The sequence below is a fragment of the Lygodium microphyllum genome, chromosome 23 (genome assembly GCF_053477565.2).
Source record: "Lygodium microphyllum isolate KBCC chromosome 23, Lygodium_microphyllum_v1.1.10, whole genome shotgun sequence".
Taxonomy (NCBI): Eukaryota; Viridiplantae; Streptophyta; class Polypodiopsida; order Schizaeales; family Lygodiaceae; genus Lygodium; species Lygodium microphyllum.
Genome location: NC_141157.1, coordinates 96,120,011 through 96,145,016, shown reverse-complemented (window position 1 = coordinate 96,145,016; position 25,006 = coordinate 96,120,011). Strand labels below are relative to the sequence as shown.

General features: G+C 39.9%; 1 protein-coding gene across 1 annotated transcript in view; it reads right to left on the bottom strand.

Moving 5' to 3' along the window:
• Positions 1-2,489: 2,489 nt before the first annotated feature.
• LOC148016497 (putative prolyl 4-hydroxylase 10) overlaps positions 2,490-25,006 on the bottom strand; it is a 32,513-nt gene continuing 9,996 nt past the window's right edge. Inside the window, exons 2-7 of the mRNA XM_087664236.1 lie at positions 4,923-5,010; positions 4,700-4,797; positions 3,777-3,874; positions 3,425-3,554; positions 3,153-3,340; positions 2,490-3,061 (exon numbers count right to left, since the gene is read on the bottom strand). Of these exons, the coding sequence (XP_087520362.1) occupies positions 2,988-3,061; positions 3,153-3,340; positions 3,425-3,554; positions 3,777-3,874; positions 4,700-4,797; positions 4,923-5,010 (676 nt within the window). The 3' untranslated portion in view covers positions 2,490-2,987. The remainder of the gene's footprint in view (positions 3,062-3,152; positions 3,341-3,424; positions 3,555-3,776; positions 3,875-4,699; positions 4,798-4,922; positions 5,011-25,006) is intronic.

The following is a 25,006-nucleotide window of genomic DNA, read 5'->3' as shown; positions in this document are numbered from 1 at the left end:
TGGGGAAGGGTGAAAGATTTGCTCTCAAATCTTTTTTTGTGGTTTAAACATTCAACGTGTAGATGAGAGAATAAATCCTAGCAATCAACACAACCACAAGCAATCTAGAAAGCAAATTGCCAAATCAATTGTTATCGTTGTGTATCCAATATTGGGGGAGAGTTTCAGTACTAGTTATATTCCAAACATAAAGAGTTGAAAGGTGATGGATCTAACTACAAACTATTTTTGTACAAAAATAATAATACATTGTTATACAACATTGAAATGCACCCACATTCAAACATGGTGCTTGAATGTTATCAACTGGCAACCCCTTCAGTTAATATTATCATGAATTGAACTTTCTATAGCTAGTAACCCCTTTGCTCAATATTATCATAAATTGCACTTTCTATGACACATTACAAGAGATTGATTTCAACATTAAAAAGAGGTATTTCCATATTCAATCATGGTATCTAAATCCTATTAGCTTATTATTGTCAATAAACGCAGCCAATCAACCAATTCCGAGGCAAAGTATTTAAGTTACCAAGTAATTTATCACATTTTTGAGTTCAAGAATATTCACAATAATAAGCTAACAGCATTAAGGCAAGGTATTAATGTCTCAAAAGCTAAAAAGTAGTTCTTGTTATAATACGATAAAAAGAACTCCAATATTTGAGCAACCAAAATATTCTAATCATATGCTAGGCAAGTGTTTTTTTTTTTAACACATTTTTTAAATGCAATACAAAAGTTGACAATCTATTGAGGATGCTCAAATATTGAAGTTATTTTTATTATATTATAACAAGAACTACTTTTTAGCTTTTGAAACATTTATACCTCAACTAAATGCTATTAGCTTATTGTTGTCGATAAACATAGTTAAGGCAACCAACTGCAAGGCAATTTATACAAGTTACCAAGTAATTTATCACATTTTCAAATTCAATAATATATAATCATATTCTCGACAAGACAATTGTTCAAAAGACGCATTTTTTAAATGCAATACAAAAGTTGTCAATCTTGACAAAGTGGGTTCTCAAATATTGGAGTTCTTTTTACCTTGTTATAACAAAAACTATTTTTTAGCTTTTGAAACTTCCATACCTCATCTCCAAGGACCTTGAGGTTGCCATCACAAAAGACATGAAACTTGGACACTAAGATAGCACAAGCGTAGACCAGAGCAAAAACTATTTTTTAGCTTTTGAAACTTCAATACCTCATCTCTAAGAACCTTGAGATTGCCATCACAAAATACATGAAATTTGGACACTAAAATAGCACAAGCGAAGACAAGAGCCACAAAAGACACACTACACAATCATTAGATCTTGATTTTCACTAATTTAGGCAAGATCCACAAATGGCATGCAATTTGAAAAAATCTACATTAACGTTGCATCAAGATGAACAAATAGCAACATAGGAACACCTTGTCTTCACATTAAAACAAGAGGAATTGAACCACCCATGTTAGACCCTTTCCACCAAGTCATTGTGGTTAACTATCACAATTCAACTTCAAGTACAATATTAATACATTGTATAGCTAGAAATTTTAGACTTTAAACATTCAAGGCCTTTGAACTCCGGAGATTTGAGATAAAGCAATACCAATATTCAAGGATGTAACAAGAAGACTAATTGCGAAATTGATCTAAATGGGCTAGTAGCATTGATCACAATGATAATGAAGTCACTTGGTGTGAATGTGCTAGGGGGACTTCAACATTAGGACAATGGTGGCCTATCTATAGAACTCAAGGCTCTATTGTGCACATCATTGTGTGATCACCACTCTTGAGACTCTCGGCCCACAACAAACCAAATAACTACAATATCCCAAGAGCTAGAATCCCATACCATCCTAATGTTGGATGATCGACTCATAAGCTAAGAGTACAAGAGTGGTAATCACACAATGATGTGCATAATATGGCCTTGACTAATATAGATAGGTTTCTATTGCCCTAACCTTGAAGTGTCCCTAGGGCATTCACACCAAGTTGCTTCACCATTGTGACCAATCCCACTAGCTTCTTCCATCCAAACACCATATTATTCTATTATACCCCCTAGAAAAAAGGGACCTACCACCTCACAAAAATGACTGAAGGCAAGGTTACCAACAAGAGATTTGGCCGTTTCTTGGAATTGGCATTGCAAGCCAATGAATAATAATCTCAATAAGGTACGAGTTTAGGATTTTATATCAAAGCTCTTCCCATCCAAAACTAAAGGCCTTTACAACATTCAAAGTTAAATTTCTCGCACAACTCCTAGCATTATAATTGGACCATAGGCATGTCATTCCAAGTTGAAAATTAAACGAGCCTCATAAATAAAAACAAATTAAGAAAACTGCACTGCAAACTTTTCTTAATTCTGAAGATATAGATTACTTATGCATGTACTCGCTTCGTTTAACGGTACATACAGACTAAAGGTGAGAGCTCAGACTATATGTAGTTTACCTACTATTCTGTGGGAAAGCCCATTTCTTCTTTTCAGCCAGTTTATCAAAAGTGACACCTGCCCACAAAACAGGAGGCCCTCTACCAGGCCCATGTCATACACATAAAAGATCGTCCGTGGTCAAAAAGGAATTAAATCTGTCAGATACAATGTAACCTATATCTTTCTCAAAGCACGAACTGCCTGAAATGTCACAACACCACCCACTAGATTTCTCCACTGCACAAAACTTCAGGAGTGATACACCACAAGGACTGAAAGATTTTGTACATCCAGGAGGAAAGGTTTGCTCCAAGCATCCTTGTGCAAAAACTACCTGTATGGAACTCTAGCATGCTTTTACCGCTTTCATATTATTGTATGACTATAAAACCCTCAATTTCAAAAATTTGTCAACCCCATCATTTTCCATCAGAAAGGGATTCTGCAGCCAATCATAATCCCGAGTAGGGAAGGTTGATAAAGCAGAGTAACATGAGTGTCACACATTCTATCATTGAAAACTGTCCTTCTCAGACCTTGTACTCATTAACGCGCATCCACTTTGTAGCCGACCACTTATTACCACTAATGACTGGACAACCACCTGATCAGAATAAAACCGATCAAGAAAAAGCAACCAACACATAAGCCAGTGAAATCTATCAAAACACTAGAAAAGATACTGGACATCTTACCATGAAGACTCGATGGATCTAATGAGGCATCAGGCCTCATGCTCCAGAAAAGCAAAGAATCTCCCATTTTGGGTCTCACTGACAAACCAGTTTTTCCACATTCTGACAGCTGGTCCCAATGATGAATCATACTGCTGTTGACTTTTGCAGATGGAAACACAGTTTCACCACCAGCTTCTACATCAGAACTGTCATGTAACATAGTACAGTTAAGTGAGGAACCTTGATTGGCAAGGACCTTGAAATTGATCATAAGTGAATTTTGGGCTTACAGATACATCAGAAGTGTTGCAATGCGTTGTCCACCATTCCTGGTGTTGAACTGGTCATGAAAATAATCGTAATGTGCCTCGTACTTTTGCCCAACTTCATAATGAAGAATTTGAATTCCTTCACCATGATCTGCATTCAATTCAAAATGAGATCCAATCCATCATCGGTATTCTGTCACCCAACAGCAACAGGCTCAACACAATACAAAGGCTTTCCGGTGAACACATGTAAAATTAACCAACAAAAGCCTCAGCTCATCTACATTGCACAATGTCAGTCAGTGAACTCAAAGGGATGAAGAGAGGTTAGAAGGAGAGGGAGAGAACTCAGAAGGAGAGGGAGAGAACTCACCTACAGGTATGAAGGTAAAATCTGCAATTCTTTTTTCTATTTCTCTAATAATTTTATCCTGACCTCTGCTCAAGAATGTTCCAGAACTCGTCCGTACCCTGCATAAACACCAATTCGTGCTCAGATTGTGGGCACACTCAAGATATCTGCCTCAAAAACCACTAAGCCCCTGCAAGAACAGAAACATAACAGATTTTCATTCAAGAGCACTAAGATTGTTAGGACTTCAGAAATCTGACCTTTGCAATCACTGAGCTTAACCACATAACTCCCAGGTCATCATTCAACACATCAAAGTAAAACCTCAAAACCATGACAGGCAGGCTTAACTGTCATAATGGCAACCGTGTTTGAACTTGTTATAGCATGCTTTTTTTATTATAACCAAACCAAAGGAAAGGCAAGTTCCAGTTTCACAATTGTATTGTTTACTGCATTGTGTGCATTGTCTTCGCTAGTGCACTGTAATCTACTGAGCCAGTGCAGATTTGAAATCAGCAACATTATAATCAATGATAAAGCATGCATTTCTTGAATGTATCTACATATCAACACCTGGAAAAAATACCAAGAGCAATAGCAACAAACACCAAAACTGCCAAGCATGATAGATTGTCTAGCTGATTTTTTAACATATTCTTTGTCTCCTATTGAGAACTCCATGTGCATCTCCAAAAGACTAGCGGATATTTGCATCCTAGAAAGGCTGAACCTGAACCTTTGATCAAAAAAAATAACGTAGAAGGGAGCACAAATTTGAGAAAGTTAATTGCTGTCCTGACATCCCTTTTCCGAACTCTTGATGAATGACCAGCTCAAGATATAAGACTTAAAACCTTCAAACCATCACTGTAATTCCATTTGGCCTCAAAACAAACATGAAAGGGCTCAACATCCTCACATAGAAAGGGAAAGAAATAGACCTGCTGTCTTTGCTTTTTCCAGTTGCACTATCAACCACAGTTGATTTCAGCATATGCGGTTTTGCTAAACTTACAAGATATTCACACTCCTCCTTTGACTGCAAAGAAAACAAAAGCTGCACTCAGAGCTCAATCCTTGAAAATATTTCTTAAAAGCTTTTGCAGTACAAGAAAATTCAATAAGGTGCATGATTAAGCTAAATATTAGGAAAGTATACAACACCAGAAAATTGTGATAGACGAAAGCACGAGGTTCCCACGAAACAAGTTCCACCCAAGGTTTCCCGTCATTGTTTCCATCATCATCAGACCTAGTAATGTAAAAAATGATGGAATCAGCAGCTTAGTATCGTGAACTCAAACAAAGAGGTCAGAATGGGTTGTTCAAGAGCCCTCTTCAATATTATATTCGAATGGGCTTTCAATATAAACTGCAAAATCAGGAGATTCTTAATGTTTTCCTTGGGCAACCCAAACACAACACAAGCAAACAAGAATAAATATAGCTTTAAAGTAAGTCCAAGCTAGAAGTCGATGACTTAAAACTGGCTTAACCTATTGTCTGCAGCTAAGAACACAATGATTACTGTCAAGCTCCAGTTTCTCAATCAAGGTCCACCAAATTTGAACCCACCTTCCAGATACACCAAACTACATAACATAATTTGCACAAGATGGACAGAAGCTTGCCAACAAAGGGATCACACAACAGAAATCAGCCAAAAGAAATAAGGAAGTATGATAAAGCAAGCTCGCCACAGCACTCAAATTCGGTGGAATGTGGACAAAAAATCATATAATTTCAAATTTCCAACGTGCCCCAAATGCTGATCAAATCTGGCCCCTGGGTACAAATTAGGTTATTTGTAAAATCTGAAGAGGTGGCTCCTAAGTAATGAGGTTGTGCCTCCGTACAACTAGAACTAGAGGTAGAAGGACCACCCGGTAGACTGATACGATGGACATCATCCTCAAGAAAGATAACATCTTGGCCAACAGTGACCTTACTTGAGACAAGATCATAGAGGCCAATAGTCACAGGGGATGCAATGGATGCGGGCCCAAAATGCAAGGATCCCGTCCCAAAACATGGGACCCATCCACATGCATCCCAAAAAGAGTATGTTTTCATGCAGTGGTCCATCACAAGAGGACGCGTCCTAGGACAAGGGGGGATTGGGGGAGGGGGGAAGTGAAAAGGAAGGGGGGAACGCAGGGGACGCCACATGTCATAGGGTTTGTACTATTTACACTATTTCTTGTAGTCTTTAGTCCACTAGTTTGATTGTTTCTCAACTTGTACTGTTTCTTGTAATCTTGAGTTCAACGACTCATTATTAGGTGGTTACTGTTGGCCTTTAGTCTTTATGTCATATGGCATTTATAATTCTTCAATTTTAAGTTTTACTATGTTTCTCAATTTGTACTATTTCTTGTTCAATGTTTACTATTGGACTTTAGTCTTTTAAGTCACACAACATTTCTCAGTCACCATTCGGCATTGCAATTATTGCTTTTACTCTTTAATTTGAGTATTCATTATTTATTTATGTTTCAATGGTTCATGTAGTGTTTTAAACTTTTATGGGATATTTTTAGAAGGCTTTTGAGTTAAGCTATTGTAATTGTATAGTTTCTTTATAGATATTTCAATTATGTCTAGAAAACATATGTTTTTAATGTGCCTGTCCCCGTCCCTAGCAAATACTGAACAGTCTCTCAATTTTAGTCATCAAAAGCATCGAACCGGTGGAACTCCATAGCTCTTATAGACCTAGAAACACAAAAATCTGCTGCATTTTGGTGTCACACTACCTGGACAAAGGGAAAATCAGCTACGCTCTCCAAAGAGAAGTCCAAACATGGCAAAAAACCTGCATTCACAACAAATCTGCTCCAAACAGCAGGCTAAGTGTGGTCTTCTCTTCTTAGAACCTCGGAGTCCTCTCTTTTGGTGATGATATCATGTGAAAGAGTGTGCAACCAAAGAACACAAACAAAGAGAGAGAAGGAAAGAGAAAGATTGCAATGAAAGAAGAGAATGAAGTGATAAATCTACTCCGAATCTGAAAGAAAGCTGAACACAAAAGGTGGATTGATCAGTCCATGCATGCAGCCCAAAGCATCAATGAGGGCATCAAACATCGAAGAGTGCTGGAGACCTGAAAGAGCAAAATAACCGCCATCCTCTGGAGGCAAGCTACATATAGCCAAATTTGTCCGATCCAAGAGCATGACAAAAGACTGGCTAACAGCAATAAAATAATGAGAAAATGTTGTCGCCTATTGGATTTGGTGGTCGCCTCATCAAACTGGTGCAAACAAAAGCAACACTGAAAAAGAAATGCATGCTCTAAACAAAGCTATTTCCTTTGTCAAAACACATGACATTACTGACTAATAGAATGTTAGGGCTCCTAATGTCCCCATCTGACTAAAATTAAGGCTCATCATCACAAGGACATGAAATTTTATTGCTTTGCTTAACATTTGGTTTAAAGTTAATTATATGTGCTAATATGACTTGCACATGTGAGGTGCACGTTAAGTATTTCATAGTGTGGGACCCAAGACCCCAAAAATTAGTTGCTGACAAAGGCAAAATTTGTAAAAAGTTATGTCTAACAAGTACCATATGGTGCCTAATATCAGATTTTGGTCTAGATCAATGTATTAGCCACTAATGTTAGTGGTAACATTAAAAATTACATTAATTAATTAATGCCAATCTAAGGGCTAATAAGCACTCAAAGATACTTGTGCAAGTGGGAAAAACATTTTTGGGGGTTAGTGAAAGTCTATTCCAACCATTATGAGACAGAAGGAGACTGTTATATAGTAAGGAGATGCTACTAATGTTATTCGCAACCACCAAGGGACCAATACTACAACAGGTGGCAGCAATTTAGAGCCCTCCGAGTGCAAGTGACAACAAACCAAGGCCCTCCTAGTACAGATGACAGCATACAAGAGAAGGTAACCACCTTTTTGGTGGTCCTGAGCTGTAGATGACAGCTTTCATGGCTGTTTGAGTGGAGCAACCGCAGTTTTTCATCCTTTCTCACTATGAAACTCTAAAATTTCTCTCTCTATAACATTCTTTATTATTCTACAACCATCTCTCAAGTTATCTCAGCAAAATCCAACCATTTGAGTCATCAGAGATAGCAATATTGAAAAATCTTTGTTATAAACCCTAATTTACAGCAAAACTTAGGATTTAACACCCATCTCGGGATGTGTGCTCAAAATTGAAGACCTATTTGAAGACCTATGACCTAAATTCCAACAACTGAAATTGAAGAATTTTAGAGAGATTCAAGAGGCCAACCAACCAATATTCGATTTGGGACTGAATTTGTCTTTCAAGGAGCATGGCAAAAGCCAATCCCCAAGCAAACCAAGGGGCGAATTGGTTTGGAGGCTTAATAGTTAGTTTTGACAACAAGAAGCACTTGGATTAATGGAGAAGATCAGAGAAACTTAGTTGTACTCCATCCATTTGTGATAAAAGCTAAAACAATACCGCAAGGGAAGCCAGTTTTGGGGCCAACAAGCTGTCCATTGTCCAAGAATAAAATGGTAAAGTGTGCATTTTTAACTTCTATGAATTTTATGCTTGATGTCTTTGTTGATTAATCAAGTCATTACCACCCTATCCGAGGAGGAAGGCTGATTTCACTCACAAGCAAGAGATAACTATGCAAGGCACATGGCTGCTAACATCTTGTAGTTGTTGTAGACTCGACCATTTGAAATAGTATCTCGAATACGAAGACACACAATAGCTCCTAAAACTACGTATCACAGGTGCTTCTGCACAAACTAAGCTTTTATGATCGCACTCCAAGTGAGATAATCAAGACCATGAAGCTTATTATCAATGAAACAACAAGGAGGTGCCATTGGAAAGGATAAGAAGTGAAGATAAAGAAAAGAAGAGATGGAGAGAGAGAGTGAGAGAGAGAACATCCAAACCACGTCACAAACTGCACTTAGAGTTCACACCTAGTAGAGAGGACAACTAATCACAAAACGACTTCCAATCAAGTTAAATAGGTGGAGAGAAGCCTGAAAAAGATCAAGCACTAAGATTAGAGCCACCAAACATGGAGAAAGCCTCAAAATTTTGTTGCCCAACCTACAAAAGCATTAAATACAAAAACGCAGATGCTATTAGGAAACACAGACTCTAAGCATTGAATGCAACCATACACCAAGAATAGAAGACAGAAAACAAAAAGCAAGGTGCCATTCACAAAATGCAAGTAGCAAAAGGCTGAAAACAAGTCAATATTACCCAAAAACAAGTCCCCTGGGCACCAGCAAACAAGGAAAGGCTGATCAGTAACAATGGAAGAAAAGAGCACACTCAGAACAGCCAAAAACATCACCAAAGGACCTAACATGGAGATTTGATACCAAGTCAGAGGTAGGTGCAGCAATGGAAGCATGAGAATCTGCTATAATGGACTGCACAACACTGTGACAGAACTCAAAAGAAGAATGCTTAAAAAATGGAATCCATATATAAAGACGAGAAAGTACAAAACAACAATGAGTCACCGGGCTAAGTAGGTAATACCATTGGCTCCCTCTCTCAAACAGAACCTGCAAATGTCTAAGTTGCTAACAATAATAATTGAGAGGGGGAACCCAACCTACATATAGGCCACAAACACAAGCCCAAAAATATGCAATCAACTAGATAAATAATGACCGGTCAGCCACAAGTAAGAGCCACAACCAAAGGCCAAATCACACGACTGGCTGCCCAACCCATTGAATCAACACAAACTCACATATGAACTAACCAATCTGCTAACATCCATATCCAAGTTTTCCCTTCATTAGTATTCTAAACTACAAGGCTCTTAAGAACTTATCTAGAGGTGAGTCTAAAGACCACTACCTTATGTTTCTTTGTACACAAGTATAGCTTGTGTTATGCCTCTTGTGTAGGTTGAATCATAGGTGGAGGTTTAACCTAGATTGACTCCTATCAATAGTACCTCCTAGCAAAAAAGCACATATATTGAGTAACCCTCAATTTTATTTTCTAAAGAAAAAGCAATGAACCCAAGAAAAGGGCCATCCACTCCAAGTCTAGGCCTGAATCAATGGCACCAAATTTTCCATCTTCTACTCAAGATGGCACATCTATTGTGAATATCTAGCTAGACTAGTTTGAAAAAACATAGGGGTTGCATCCTGATCTAGAAAGAGAGAAAGGGAAAGTTGTTGAGTTGTCTTGAGGATAAGACACAACAAGGTAGTTCTAATATGGATAAGAACATAGAAAAAAATTTGCCTATTGTTGTCTTTATACTGAACCATGGGTCTTGTTTGAAATTGTGTCTAGGACTGATCTAGTCCAAATCGCCTACTACCATAACAACCTCGATGAAGACGGCAAAAATGTAGTTATTCTAAGTCAAAAATCTAAAATCTTATATGCACCAATTGTTGTCATGTCCCCTATACAATGTCCTACTCTTCAACTTGAACACAAGAGTAGAAGGACCCAGAAATGCAAAATTCAAAGAGGTTTGATATTCGAAGTTGCTCCAACAGTGACTGTCATCTAGCGCCCATGTGACCACCTCCTAAGGAGTAGGTGCATGTTCAATGCAAAAGACATATGTGCCACTTGCGGTCTACATCACGCAAGCAAAGTACACTTGAGCATAGTTGGAATCCAAAGGATAAAGAGGTGGATGCATTCACAGCAACTCATGTTTTCATGATCGCATTCAATTATGTGTTGCTAGGTCAAGGTACCTTAAATAATTGTCTAAATATATTGGGGAGTACGGTCATACCTATGTACCTCCATCCAAGACATGACACACCTTGCTTGATAAGGAGAATTGCCTTGATGAGTAAGCAATAGGAACTAGAGAAAGGTTCTAGTTCAAAAAAAGGAATCACATTAGTTGTTGATGGTTGCAATGGTACACAAAATAAATCCATTCATGGCTCAGTTGCTACTTTTCAATGCACAAATGTATTCCATACCTTCTCATGATGCTTCTAGGGCAATCAAGAGTGAAAATGATCCTAGGGAAAAGTAGATTAGCAACATTGAGGTGGTTGGCCCAACTTGTCATGGCCAACTTGTCATGGGTTTGTCTCAAATCATGGAGCTACAAATAGGGTAATAAGTGTTATTATTCAAGACTACTTCTGCACATTACTATCTCATATTGAGTGACACATTGCATAAATAGCTTGCTAAAGGACATTGCTAAGTTGTCATGGGTTGAACCTATCATTTAGCATGGAGTTTAAATGACGATCTTATTTTGAACTACGAATTTCTTCACAGCATGAGTTTTCTAGAAAGTCAAATAGGATGCTTTAAAACACTCTAACATGAGATTTGCAAATGCAAATGAGGAGATTCATCATTTGTATATGATAAGGCAAAACTCCTATAGCTTTTCCATGCATGTAGTGGGTTATACTCTACTCTCGAGTTCCAAGGCACAATTCTACTAAATGACATAAAGGTGGTGATGCTTGGAGGCTTATTTTGGATTGCCTAGTACCTAAACTAAGTGCAAAATTAGGCATTCTCTCTTTAGCCTACATATTCTTTTGTGACTATCATGGTTATGTTGGAAGGATTGTTGCAAGGTTGAGAATGCTTTGTGGTGGAAAGACTTTGGTTCTCATAGCCAAAAGTTGTAGTTGGCAATCCATGTTCCCACTCAAGCTATAGCTCTTACTAGAACAATTATTGTAAGACTTATTCTCATGCTACTTCAAAGAAATGGACCACCTTGGTGTGGAAAGGACTAATGACCTTGAATTTGCTCATGCAAATCTACAAATGTTGTGCAAGAGTGTGACTGCAAAGGCCTGTCCTTTCACAAAGTCAAAGATACAACAAGGTAAGGATGACAATAGGTTGGCCTCCAAGCAAGTTAAACACAGGCTGAAGTAGAAAAACACAGTCTCCAGCAGGCAATGATGTGTGACAACAGCAAACAGCTGTCCTACACAGTAGCCAATGGCAAAACACAGCAACCAACAGGAGTGAAGAAACCTTCGAGAATGACCTCCAACAACAAGGTGGCAGCCTGGATAGGATACCAACTAGCTGAATCAGTAGGGCAGAAGCTCTTGGATGGATGATGGGCAGTTGGAGAAGATAATGGATGATGGTTGATCGGTGTACACTAATGGCTTAAAGGCAAGAGAGTAGGATTTCAACACGTCCTTTGTTGAGCTTAAAAATGCATTATAAACTGATTAGCTGTTTATTACAACCTCAAAACTCGATTATTACCAGCTTTTCATTAAAAATAAATGTGTTCCTAGAGAGTGTCCGTGTCCCACCAAACACCTAATTTGGGAGGATCCACTTCTATCTATAAATAGACAGGCTGCCCACCACTCAGCCCATCCTTGTTTTGTAAATTGTTTGTCCACACCTCATCTTCCAAAGGATATCTCAATTCGAGGCAGTCTACCATCATGTACTTACATCCAATCCCCCATCTGCTGCATATAGCTATTGGCAGCAATTTTCCAGCCTGTTGCCACTATTTCCAGTCATCACCATCAGCTAAGTAACCTATATCTGCTGCGTTTGCTGCTGTACAATAACTTCCAGTCTGCCTTTTCAGACTCCAGCTAGTCGCCAGCCTACCACATCATCCTACAGCCTATGTTTACTGTCCAGCTGCTATCACCAGCCTGCCACATCATCAAGTCACCTGCATTTATAGTTCATGCTGCTGTCTACGTCATCCAGACTGATTTCAGCCAACTGCTATCTCTTCCGAGCTGTCCTAGTGACATCCAGCACTAATCAAGACTCTCAAGTTTTGTGTTTGCTGCTGCTAGACACATTCGAAGGCTGTCTACTGCATTCCAGGATCCATCAAAGTAAGACACACTATCTACTTCACACTCTTTGCCCTGGTCCTAGAGAGAGAGGAGTTCGAGGTTTTGTATTCACCCTGCATAGTGTCGTTACTACAAGAGAATTGTATTTATTCATTAGTCTTCATTCTTCTTTAGTGTTCATTGTCTCTGAGTCACCCTAACCCTACTGAGTTCTTCTATTGGTTTGTGCTTTGTGCTTTGTGTTGGGTGTAAAGTCCCTTTGTCTTCGTGTAAATAGTCTTACGGGTGTGAACACACCCTTATTGTACCCTAACATATAAATACATTCTTTTATTCTTTGTGTACCGTCACGATCTGGTACACCTATCTTTGTGTTCACTCTCTCTAACTCTCAGCTCTACAGCTCGCATCTTGCTCTCGCACTCCATTGCGCATGTACCCTCTGCAGCTCACATCTCGCTCTCGCACTCCATTGAGCACTCTCTCCCCTTCAAACCGGTATCATAGCTTAAGGCTTCGCACGCTTCCCGAGACCACCAAAAGGAGATGAGCAGTTGGCAGCTCACAGGCAACAATCGGGACCAAGCAACAAGTCCAACGTGACCAACATGGACCAGTGGGCAGCAACAGGTGTGACGGCAATGGACTTCGTGTCCAACGTGACGACAGTGGACTTCGTGTCCAACGCGACAACTGGCAACTGTTGTGCGACAGGCGACGTCCGACTAGGGAACCACCATGGCAGCGTGCAAGTGACGGCTGCAAAGGAGTCGTCGTGACACGTCGACGGACAGGCAACAGACGGCAATGTCTGATGATGTACTTACAGACATCAAGCGTCTTGATACAAGTTATGCTATATGAAAAAAGCTTAAGGACACTTATAAAAATACAACTCCTGCGGATCAAGTGCATCTTATGCATAAACTTGTGAACATGGAGTTGGATGAGTCTAAGCCAACATCTGAGCATTTGAGTGCTTTCACAGGGGTTTTGAGTCACTTGCAGGACTCTGGTTTGGTAGCTTTTGATGATAAATTGAAAGCTATTTTCTTATTGATGACTTTGCCTGACAGCTGGGAATCTTTGGTTGTGTCACTTAACAACAACCCCGCTTTGACTTTTGATGGTGTTAGAGGTTCAATCCTTAATGAAGAAATCAAAAGAAAGTCTAGTGGTGAAATCAATAGCTCAACTTACCATGTAAGAGGCAAGTTTGAAAAGAGGGATAATGCAACCAATAAAGGGAAAAGCAAAATCAAAAGCAAGGGCAAACAGCATGATGCCACGTGCTATCAATGTGGGCATAAAGGGCATAAAATCCCTGATTGCCGGTACTTCAAGAAAGAGCAAGAAAGAAAGAAACAGCAGAGTAAGAAAAAGAAGGATGATAAAAAAGATGATAACAGCTCTTCCTCAAAAGAAGTTGCAAAGGCAAATGTTGCATCTAGTGTGGTCATTGAAGAGCTTCCTAACACTGAAGAGATACTTGTTGTAGCCTCATGTAATGATGCAGATATTATGGCATTAACAAGTAATATGCACATCATCAAAAAGAAGGTAATTGATGCCTTACTTTCAGCTCATGATGGGTTGTCACAATCATGGATAGTGGACAGCAATGCCTCTTTTCATGTTACCCCCTCTTTAGAGTCATTTTTTGAATATACTGCAAGTTGCCTAGGCAAGGTTTTCTTGGGTAATAACTATGCATGTGAGATAGAGGGTGTTGGCACCATTCACTTGGCTCTTGAAAATGGCCAACAACTGATTTTGCAAGATGTCAAATTTGTACCTAGCATAAAGAAAAGTCTACTATCAGTTGGGCAGCTTGATGCTAAAGGGTATTTTACTGCCTTTGGTGGTGGATCTTGGAAGGTCCATAAGGGCTCTATGCTGATTGTTAAAGACAGCAAAAGAGAAACTTTATATTACTTGCATTGTAAAGCATTACCTGGCAAGTTCTTTACTGTGGCTAAAGTCCATTCACAGATGGAGCTTTGGCACAAAAGACTTGGTCATATGAGCCAGAAAGACCTTTAGGTTCTCTCCTCTTTAGGGAGATTTGATGTAAAAGACTCTGGTCTCAAATTTTGTAATGATTGCTTATATGTAAAACAAGTGAAGTTTTCTTATTACTCTGGTGTCGTTAAGAAGTCTAATGCTCTTGACTTAGTACACTCTGATGTGTACACTATGTCTATTAATTCATATGGGGGTACACGCTACTTCGTTACTTTCATTGATGATTTCACTAGAAAGTCATGGATGTATATACTTAAGAGCAAAAAGGAAGTGTTCGATGCTTTTAAAAAGTTTCATGCTCTTGTTACCACACAAAAAGGGCTTAAGTTGAAAGCCATAAGAACAAAGAGTGGAGGTGAGTATGTCTCAAATGAATTTAACAAGTTTTGTGAGATGCGTGGCATTAAGAGGGAGTTGACATCCCCTTATAATCCTACATCAAATGGCATGGCTGAAAGATTTAATCGCACACTTTGTGGGAGGGTTAGATGCATGCTGTCCACAGCTAATCTCCCGTAGCACTTTTGGGGAAAGGCTCGTAAAACTGAAGTTCATGTATGCAATCGCTCTTCCAATTGTGCATTGGAAAATGGCATTCCTGAAGAGGTTTGGTTTGGCAAACCTTATTCATATAACCATTTGCGTGTCTTTGGTTGTGATGCCTTTGTGCATGTATCTGTAGAACAAAGGACCAAACTAGACATAAAATCCATCAAGGGCATCTTCATGGGATATGGAGATGAGGGAGAGATAGGTTATAGAGTTTGGCTTCCTTAGGGCGGGAAGATAGTATGCAGCCGAGACATAGTATTTACTAAGGCAAAGTTATTGAAAAATGATACACATGGTGATCTTGACAAAAAGAAGGTCAAATTTCAGCATGAACAGCCAGCCATTAGCTGAAAGTTCTATCCCTTTTGATGTTGAAAATGAGCAACAACCTATTGTGCTATAGCCAAAAGATCATGGACAGCAAATAGATGCACATGATGAACTAGGACAGCAAGAAGAACATGCTGAATACAAATTACAGCAGTAAGAAAATGCTGAAAATTAGCCACCTGGTAATGGTGTGCACATTCCTCATGATGTAGACCCACTGCACGTGTCAAAAGGCAGCCACAAAGGTTTCAGCCATGTTTGGATTACATTTTGTTGACTAATGAGGGTGAGCCTCTAACACTTAAAAGAGACAAAATCATGTGAAAACAAGAGAAAGTGGAAGCTTGCTATGCAAGAAGAGATGAAGTCTCAATATGCAAATAACACATGGAAGCTTGTACCTTTGCCCAAGGATAGGAAAACTATTCCTAATAAATGGGTTTACAAAGTGAAATGTATTGATGGGAAGCCCAAGTACAAGGCATGACTGGTTGCTAAGGGCTATACACAAAAGGAAGGCATGACTTCCAAGAGGTCTTTTCACCAATCGTGAAGATGACTACGCTCCATGTTTTGTTTGCTCTCACTACATCCTTGGATTTAGAGTTGGATCGGATGGATGTGAAGACTGCTTTTCTTCATGGTGACTTGGATGAAGAGCTATACATGAAGCAACCAAAAGGATTTGATATCCAAGAAAGGAGTATTTGGTTTGTAAGCTGACACGCAGTTTATATGGGCTGAAACAAGCCCCTAGATAATGGTACAAAAAATTTGATACCTTTATGCTCAGCCATGGATTTAAACACAATCATGCAGATCATTGCTTATACACAAAAAGGGCTGATGATGGAAGCCTTATTGTTCTGGTTTTATATGTGGATGACATGCTGATTGCAGGACAACATAAGAGTACTTTGAATGCTCTTAAAAGGCAGCTGAGTTCAGCCTTCTCCATGAAAGATTTGGGGGCAGCTGAACACATTCTGGGCATGCGCATTAAAAGAGACAAGGGCGGCGTTTGTTATTTCTCTCACAAGACAGGTACATCAGCAAAGTACTTGACAGGTTTAATATGGCTTATGCTAAGCCTCTTTGTGCGCCTTTACCGCCACATACAAAGCTTAGCAAAGCTAATTGCCCTAAGGATGATGCAGCTGCTAGTGCCATGAAGGGTATACCTTATGCATCAGCTTGTGGATCTTTGATGTATGCCATGGTTGCAACTCGCCCTGACATTGCTTGTGCAATGGGAGTTGTTAGCAAATTCATGTCTAACCTTGGCAAGCCACATTGGGAAGTAGTGAAATGTATCTTCAGATACTTGAAAGGTACACAAGAAAAGTGTATATGCTATGGAAAGGGTACACTAGAGCTGCAAGGATTTTGTGATTCGGATATGGCAGGAGATCTTGACACTAGGAAATCTACTAGTGGGTATGTTTTTACTTTGGCTGGTAGGGCTATGTCTTGGTGTTCAAGATTGCAGAAAATTGTGGCACTGAGTACTACAAAAGCTGAATATATTTCAGCCACAAAAGCTTCTAAGGAAGCTATTTGGCTTGGCCGTTTGGTCAAGGATTTTGGTCTTTCTTCACATACTCCAATGCTTGGTTGTGATAGCCAGAGTACAATATGTCTGGCTAAGAATGCCATGTTCCATGCATGTACCAAACACATAGATGTTCGGTATCACTTTATTCGACAGGTCTTGGATGATGGTCTTGTCACACTGACTAAGGTCAAAACCCAAGATAACCCTGTAGATGTTCTCACTAAGTGTCTTGCGAAGGCTCAGCATGAGCACTGCATTCGTTTAGTGGGAGTTGGTTAGCTTAAAGGTACCCCTTCGAGCCTTTGAGTGGGAGGTTGTTGGGTGTAAAGTCCCTTCGTCTCCGTGTAAATAGTCTTACGAGTGTGAACACCCTTATTGTACCCTAACATATAAATACATTCTTTTATTCTTTTTATACCGTCACGATCTGGTACACCTATCTCTGCGTTCACTCTCTCTAACTCTTAGCTCTGTAGCTCACGTCTCGCTCTCGCACTCCATTGCACACTCTCTCCCCTTCACTTTTTCGTAGGAATGTGTTTGTTATTTATAGACGAGTATTTCTCTGCATGTTATTAGAGCTAGATACTTACTAAAGAAACCTAAACTTTTGATTGCAAAGCTCATCATCAAAAATACTATCTCAGAGGGAATATCACTTTGCACACATCATCACCACTCCCAATCTCTAGAGCAGCCTATGTGGAGAGGCTGGAGAGAAGAGGTGACGGACTGAATGAATTAGCCGTATCAAATGAGTGACAGAGGCAGTCTATAAATAGGCAAGAGACTGTCTAGGATGGCGCCCGGAGGGAGGGCATCAGCTATCTAGGATGACGCCACACTGTGGATGCCCAATCCCTTTTTGGGGTTGTCCACTGTGAAACCCTAAACCCAATATGCAAAACCCTAAACGTAAACTGCATGTGAAGGGTTTCTCAACACCCCCTCTAAGGCCCAAAAAGGGGAAGAAGAGAAGAGTGAGGTGAAGATGGAATGCTACACGCTAAAGAGTGCTCATGCAATAGGTGTCACTTGGACAGTGTCCCTCATGGGGAAATTATTCACTTGCCCAAGCGCCCTAGTACAAAGAAAATGAAATCATGCAATGCATAGAAGGAATGTCGGACTTTGTGTGGTGCCAAGAACCATAAGGATATGCATGTACTCGATCTCGGGAGTTGGCTCCACGCTAACGAAGTGACCAAGGCAAGAAGAAGAGGAGGAAGAAGATGTAGAGGATCCCTAAGATCCAAGGTTTCCACCTGAAAGGTTACTTGCAGTAAAGAACAGTAGACAAAGTGAATTGGAGAGCCTGAAACTCAACCTCAAGAGAGAAACCACTAGCTCCGCGCATCCATGCAAGAAGAAATATGAAGGCCTCGTCACCAAGTCGCGGTTGAACCTCCAAGGCCTCGATCTAGATATATCCTCGAGATCCTAGGAATCAATAGGTGAGATGACCACTGGAAGAAAGCCACCCCATCCAAGGGTAGAAGAAAAAGGTAAAAGACCTCTATCAAGGTGTCCGAAAGACTAAGCAGTGGGTAGGGAACCCCTTTGAAATTGGAGGAATAGGAGTCCCCGGAGTCCCCTCTGAAGTCGCAGTAGATGTAGATGCTCCCTCGAAGGGCAACGAAAGATCATCCCCCTCTAAGGTAGATAGAGAATCCAAAAACTCATGGATCACGGACTCCGAAATACTTGAGGATGAAGGTAGTGCCACCAATCGTGCCGAAAAAGATATTTGGGGTGGTGAAAAACTCCCAAAGGTGGCCTCTTGAACTTGAGTAGGCGAGGGTGAAGGGTGGGGCCCAAACTAAGCAATGAGTGGGCAACAATCACTACTTCTCAACGGTGCAAACCGGAAAGCTGAAGAAGAGGAAGGAGTTGAGCAACCATTGTCCCTCGAAGGAGCAGACTAATGAGGAGACAGTATCAAACAATCACTGTCTCTTGATGGAGCAAACTGCAAAACCGCAAGCCGTGATAGACACTGTACCCAAAAATAGGTGGGAGAAGATTGCCGCTGGCATTGTGACGTTCTCCAAGAGATCGTAGCACCAATCAATCCTCCATGTGCTTGAAAGGACTTAAGTGCACATCGGATGCATCTTAATGCCTTGTGCATAGTACTTTGATAGCCAATGTAGAACGATCTATGTGGCCCAGAAAGGAAAGGTGGCAAAGGTAGTGCCGGATGGGAGACGCATATACTCCGTGGAGGTGAGGAGCAGAGGTCGAAGTCAACAAGCATCAGTGGTGTGTTCGGTGATGATCTGCTGTTGCCCTACCTCAACAACCTGTAGATGCTATCACCTACTGTTGATTGGTCTTCTCTTGCCCCTGGCTGCCTCAGAAGGTCCTCCAATGGCTGCAAATCAGACCAGCAGCATCTCCTCCCTCTCTCTTGCAGGCTAAATACACTAAAAATGCCTCTCTCTCCAATCTCTAGAGACGTTTTTCAGTCTTGCATGGGCATTTTTGACAGGTGACAGCCTTCCCAAAAGGTTTTTCCAATATTATCCGTAATTAAATATTAATTTTCAGTCTTTAAATACTGAAAATTAATCTAATAATTATTTCAATGTCCTGAAAAATAATCTGTCTTGCCACTAATTAAATTAGCTAGGCGACTTCCATTCCTGAGTGTCTTTACGCCATCTTTGACCATCAGATTGGTATTAGGTTCCATTAAACGTCACTTCTCTAGTGTCACCAACTAACACTTATGGCCAAACGAATGACCTAGGCCAACAACTGGCACCAGATACCACCAAGTACTTGTGCAGCATAACTTATAGCAACTTTTGCCTTTGACATCCCATGATTTCCTCGGGTCTTGGGCTCGTAAATTTACTCTAACCCCAGTTGCATCTCACATGTGCAACATTTACTTAATCATGTGATTAAAAATTAATCCACATGTTAAGTGAGGTTTCAAAATTACATATCCTCATGACAAAGGAGCTACCAACAGCTTGGCTAAGCCGCTAGCAACAGCAAAGATCAGCTGCCAGCAACAAGGAGGAGCCGCCAGTAGTCTGATTGAGCTACCAACAACAGGGAGGAGCCCGCAAACTGACTGGGAGGAGCCGCCAACCGACTAGGAGGTGGAGGCAGTAGCAACAGCCCTGAACGCAGGTTGGAAAACAGCAAACACAGGAGGAAACAGCCGTCAATTAGGATGTTGATGCAACAGAAGAAGAAGAAGAGAAGTGGATGCCGAAACCGCCTCCGGTCTTTGCCTTCATTGGAGTGGAGGATCTTTGCCACTGTTTGAGCAGATCCAACTCTAATACCATATCAAAAGACAACATACCAGCAAGACAGTAGGGTTTGCCAGGAGGAACACGGAGTGAACTTGGCAAACACTGAGAAGAAAAGAGAAAAGAGAAGAAACTCTAATGAATGGAATGATAAAGATCTAAATAATGGAGTGAAAGTGATACAAGGAAACAAGGGTGTTGTAGCACAAGAAAGATGATGAAGACAACCACAAACCACAAACCGCAATGTCCTCCTGAAGTGGAGTGAGAATAGTGAAGAGGCTGGAGAGAAGAGGTGACAGACTGAATGAATCAACCATATCAAATGAGTGACAGAGGTAGCCTGTAAATAAGCAAGAGACTATCTCGAGTAGCGCCTAGAGAGAGGGCGTCAGTTGTCCAAGGTGGCACCACACTGTGCGCACCCAGTCCCTTTTTGGGACTGTCCACTATGAAACCCTAAACGCAAAAAGTGAAACTCTAAATGCGAAACCCAGAACGAGAAACCCTAAACGCAAAACGCAGAACGCAAATTACATGTGAAGGGTTTCTCAATAAGGATATCATATAGTTCGCTGCACTTACCTCTAGGCCGATTTCTTAGCCTACATTGCTTGAGATAATGCCATAGCTATGTCTACTACCTGCTCTTAACCCACCTTCAAAGTCTTCCGCTTCCAAGCCTCCTCCCAAGGACCCATTACCTCACTAGTATCAGCTGATCATGCAAGATTCGAGGATCCTTTCACCAAGCTCCATCTCAAAGGTGCCAAAAAGATCTATTGTCACGAGCATAGTTTTTATCAAACATCTCTGATTTGCCATGCAAACATCTAAAAAACGTATGAAACCAAGAGTATGAAATCCTACTTCATACTTGACATACTTTTTTTTTTTTCAACGGACTGGAAAAGGCAAATAACATCACAATTTTGCCAAAAAGGCTACGGCCTTGCAAACAGCATACAAACACTTGACAATTTTCACTAGGAAGGTGCTGCCTTGCTGTCACTTGCCTTCTCCCTGCCCCAAAACTTGGAAACCTGCTTATGGACTACTCAACACATCAATTGAGCCTTTAGCCCTGATATTATTTGCCCCAAAGTTGAAGAGTACACTTTTTCTTACTGTTTTTCCCCTCTCTCATCTTTTACGTGTTCTTTTTGTCTGTCTAAAATTTCAGACTGCATCTCTCCCTCCCACCCTCTCTCTCTCTCTCTCCCTCCCTCCCTCCCTCCCTCTCTCTCCTCCTCATGTGTCTTGACTCTCAAGTCTGAGTGGCTAATTACAATAGCAAATTTCTTAAGACTGTAACCATTAACAGCCATTTAGCTCTCAAATTCAAGCAGCCAACTCTCAAATTCTTGAGAAACACTCTTTTTTCCTTTAGTATTGGCTTTAAAATCTCTGAAATTTTTTATTTTACAACTGAAATTGGCATTCTAGCAACTCTAAAACAGTTGAAAATTTTTAGTGTGATGATAAGAAAGATGAGGAGAAGGATGACAATGATGAGAATGAGGACATTGAGGAGGAGGAGGAGGAGGATGCATATTGTCCATGATCAATATTTCTACTCTTCTTCCCATATAGTTTGCTTCAGCCTTCTACTGTAGCTTAGACTCTAGAGTCTAAACTTTATTGTTATGCAACCCTCGACTTTTATGGCGGTCTATTTTCACCTATACGTCCTTTTTTGGATTTCTTTCGCTTGTAGACTGCAACCATCAGTGCTTAAATTGTGTCTAGACTCAAATGATTGGAAATGAGAATCTGAATATGTTTTAGCAAATTAATTTTGTCTTAATTATTGGATACCTTGCTAGTAGACTAAAGCTATTGAAACAATAAAATTCTAATTTTCATTCAGCTTGTTAGCTTCTTTACTCAATTTAGTATAGAATACTAGATCTAGATACATTTTAGTTTTTTTCTTTAAATTAAAATTAGAGCAACATATGATTCAGCCCCAAGGGGTGAATCATACTTCAATCATACTTTCATACCCGTCTACATATGACATACGATTGCCATATGAAAAAACTATGGTCACAAGGATGTAATTTTTTATTGCTTTGCCTTGCATTATGTTAAAAGGTAATCAAATGTGCAAAGGTGACTTGCACATGTGTGGTACAAGTTAATTATTTCATCGTGTGGGGCCCAAGACCTTGAGATATCAATTGGTGAAAAAAGGGAAAAGTTGAAATAAATTATGCCTCACAAGTACTAGGTGATACCTAGTGTCAAATTTTAACCTGAACCAATTTATTGGCCACTAATGTTGTTGGGGTGACATTAGAGACTAAGCATTAATTAATTAATTAATGTCGGTCTAAGGGCTAGTAATTGCTCAGGGATACTTGGAAGAGAAATAGGCCTAGCCGATTTAATTATTGGCTTGTGAAATTATTTTTCTAAGCATTAAAATAATTATTAAACCAAAATTCAAAATTAATATTCTAAACCTTAATTTAATAAGCTGGATATTGCTGAAAAACACAATTAAAAAGCTGCCACTTGGCCAAACTTGCCCATGCAAGTAAAATAAACGTTTTTGGGAGCTAGTGGAAGTATATTCCAACCATTGTGAGAGAGAGGAGGCTATTAGAGAGCAAAGAGATGCTATTGATATGATTTGCAGCCACTAGGGACCAATCCTAGAGCAAGTGAGCAATTGAAAGTCCTCCATGTGTAGGTGACAACAACCCAAGGTCCTTTTGATGCAGTACAGAAGGGGGCAATAATCTTTCTAGTGATCCTAAGCTGCAGATAACAACTTTCATAGCTATTTGAGCAGCGCAAAAGCAATTTTTTAACCTTTCCTATAATGAAACTCTAAAATTTCTCTCTATAACATTTTCTCTCATTGTACAGTCATCTCTCAAGTTATCTGAGCAAAATCCAACCATTTGAGTCATCAAAGATGGAGATATAGAAAAATCTTTGCTATAAACCCTAATTTACAACAAAAATTAGGATTTGATAACCACCTTGGGATGTGTGCTTAAAATTGCGAGCCTAGGACTTGAATTCCAATAGCTGAAACTAAAGAATTTTAGGGAGATTCAAGAGGCTAACCAATCTATATCAAATTTGGGGCTTAATTTGTCTTTCAAAGAGCAAAGTAAAGTCCAATTTCCAAGCAAACCAAGGGGTGAATTGGTTTGAAGGCTTGTTGGTCATTTATGACAACAAGAGGCTGTTGGATTAGCAGAGGAGATAAGAGAGTCCCGATTACACTCCATCCATTTGTAATAAAAGCTAAAGAAATACCTCAAAGGGGCCAATTTTGGGGCTAACAAGCTATCCATTGTCCAAGATTAAATAATACAGTGTGCATTTTTGGTTTATGTGAATTTTATACTTGTTATAATTAGTGTTAAATCATGTCATTTGCCACCCTTTCAAAGAAGGAAGACTGGCTTCATCTACTGAGTCTGCACCAACTACATCATTTGCATCTATCTTTATGGCAAATTACATAGTGCACTCTGAGTCGAAGAGTTAGCAAGAGGCTCTAAAACATCCCCAATGGTGAGAGACCATGGAAAAGGAGCTTAAGAGCATTGAACAAAACCAAATGTAAACCTTGGTGGATCATCTAAACCACAAGAAGGCCATTCGAGCAAAGTGGATTTTTAGTACTAAACTAAAAGCTGATGGGACTTTGGATGAGTACAAGGCTCACCTTGGGCTACAAAGGTTTCGACAAAAGCACAATGTTGACTATGGAGAGACCTTTGCTCTGACTACGTAGTTGACATCCTTCTGCCTACTAGTTGCACTAGTCACTCGCCACAATTGGCCCCTCTATCAAATGGATGTCAAAAGTGCCTTTCTAGATAGCTATTTAGATGAGGAAGTCTATGTGGAGCAAGCTTCTAGTTTTTCGCATTCCTACCATAGAGATAAGGTCTTTTGTTTGCAAAAAGACCTTTATGGACTAAAGCAAGCACCACATTCATGGTTCCATAGGATGGATAAGTTCCTTAGAACTCATGGCTATCATTCTACCCAATACAACCCAAAATTGCATGTCAAAACTATTCTAGAGAGTGACTTATTCATTGCACGCTCAGATTCTAATACTATTGCAAATATAAAGGCCCAACTTTGCACCACATTTGAGATGAAGAAGCAAGGCCAATTGTCTACTTTTTGGACATGGAGGTTATTTGAAATGGGGATGAGATCTTTGTATCTTAGGAAAAAAAAACTTCAGTTAGTTGAGGAGTTCTCCACTAATTGGACCTGGCCTATGGCCATGCATCTTAATCTCCACTATGAAACTCTCTAAGAATCCCCAAATTCAACCCTTCAACAAGCATACTTAAATATCATTGCTAGGAAAAATCCTCTAGTTGATCCATACTTGACCAAACTTAGCTTACTCCATGTCTTTGCTTAGTTAGTATTTCAATATATGAATCTATTCTTATGGATTGATATATGGTCATGGTTTGCTTTTGCACAACTACACTAATTCCAATTGGGTAGGTAATCCCAACACCTGACATTCCCATGGTGGTTACATCTTCTCCGTACATATAGCTCCCATTGTTTGGTCTAGCCATAAACCGAAGTTTGTGGCTGTCTCCACTACCAAGGCAAAGTAAAGGGTACTCTACAATGACATCACCCACACCACCTACATAAGAAACTTATTGGCAACACTTTAATTTCCATATGACATTACGACCATGATCTTCTATGACA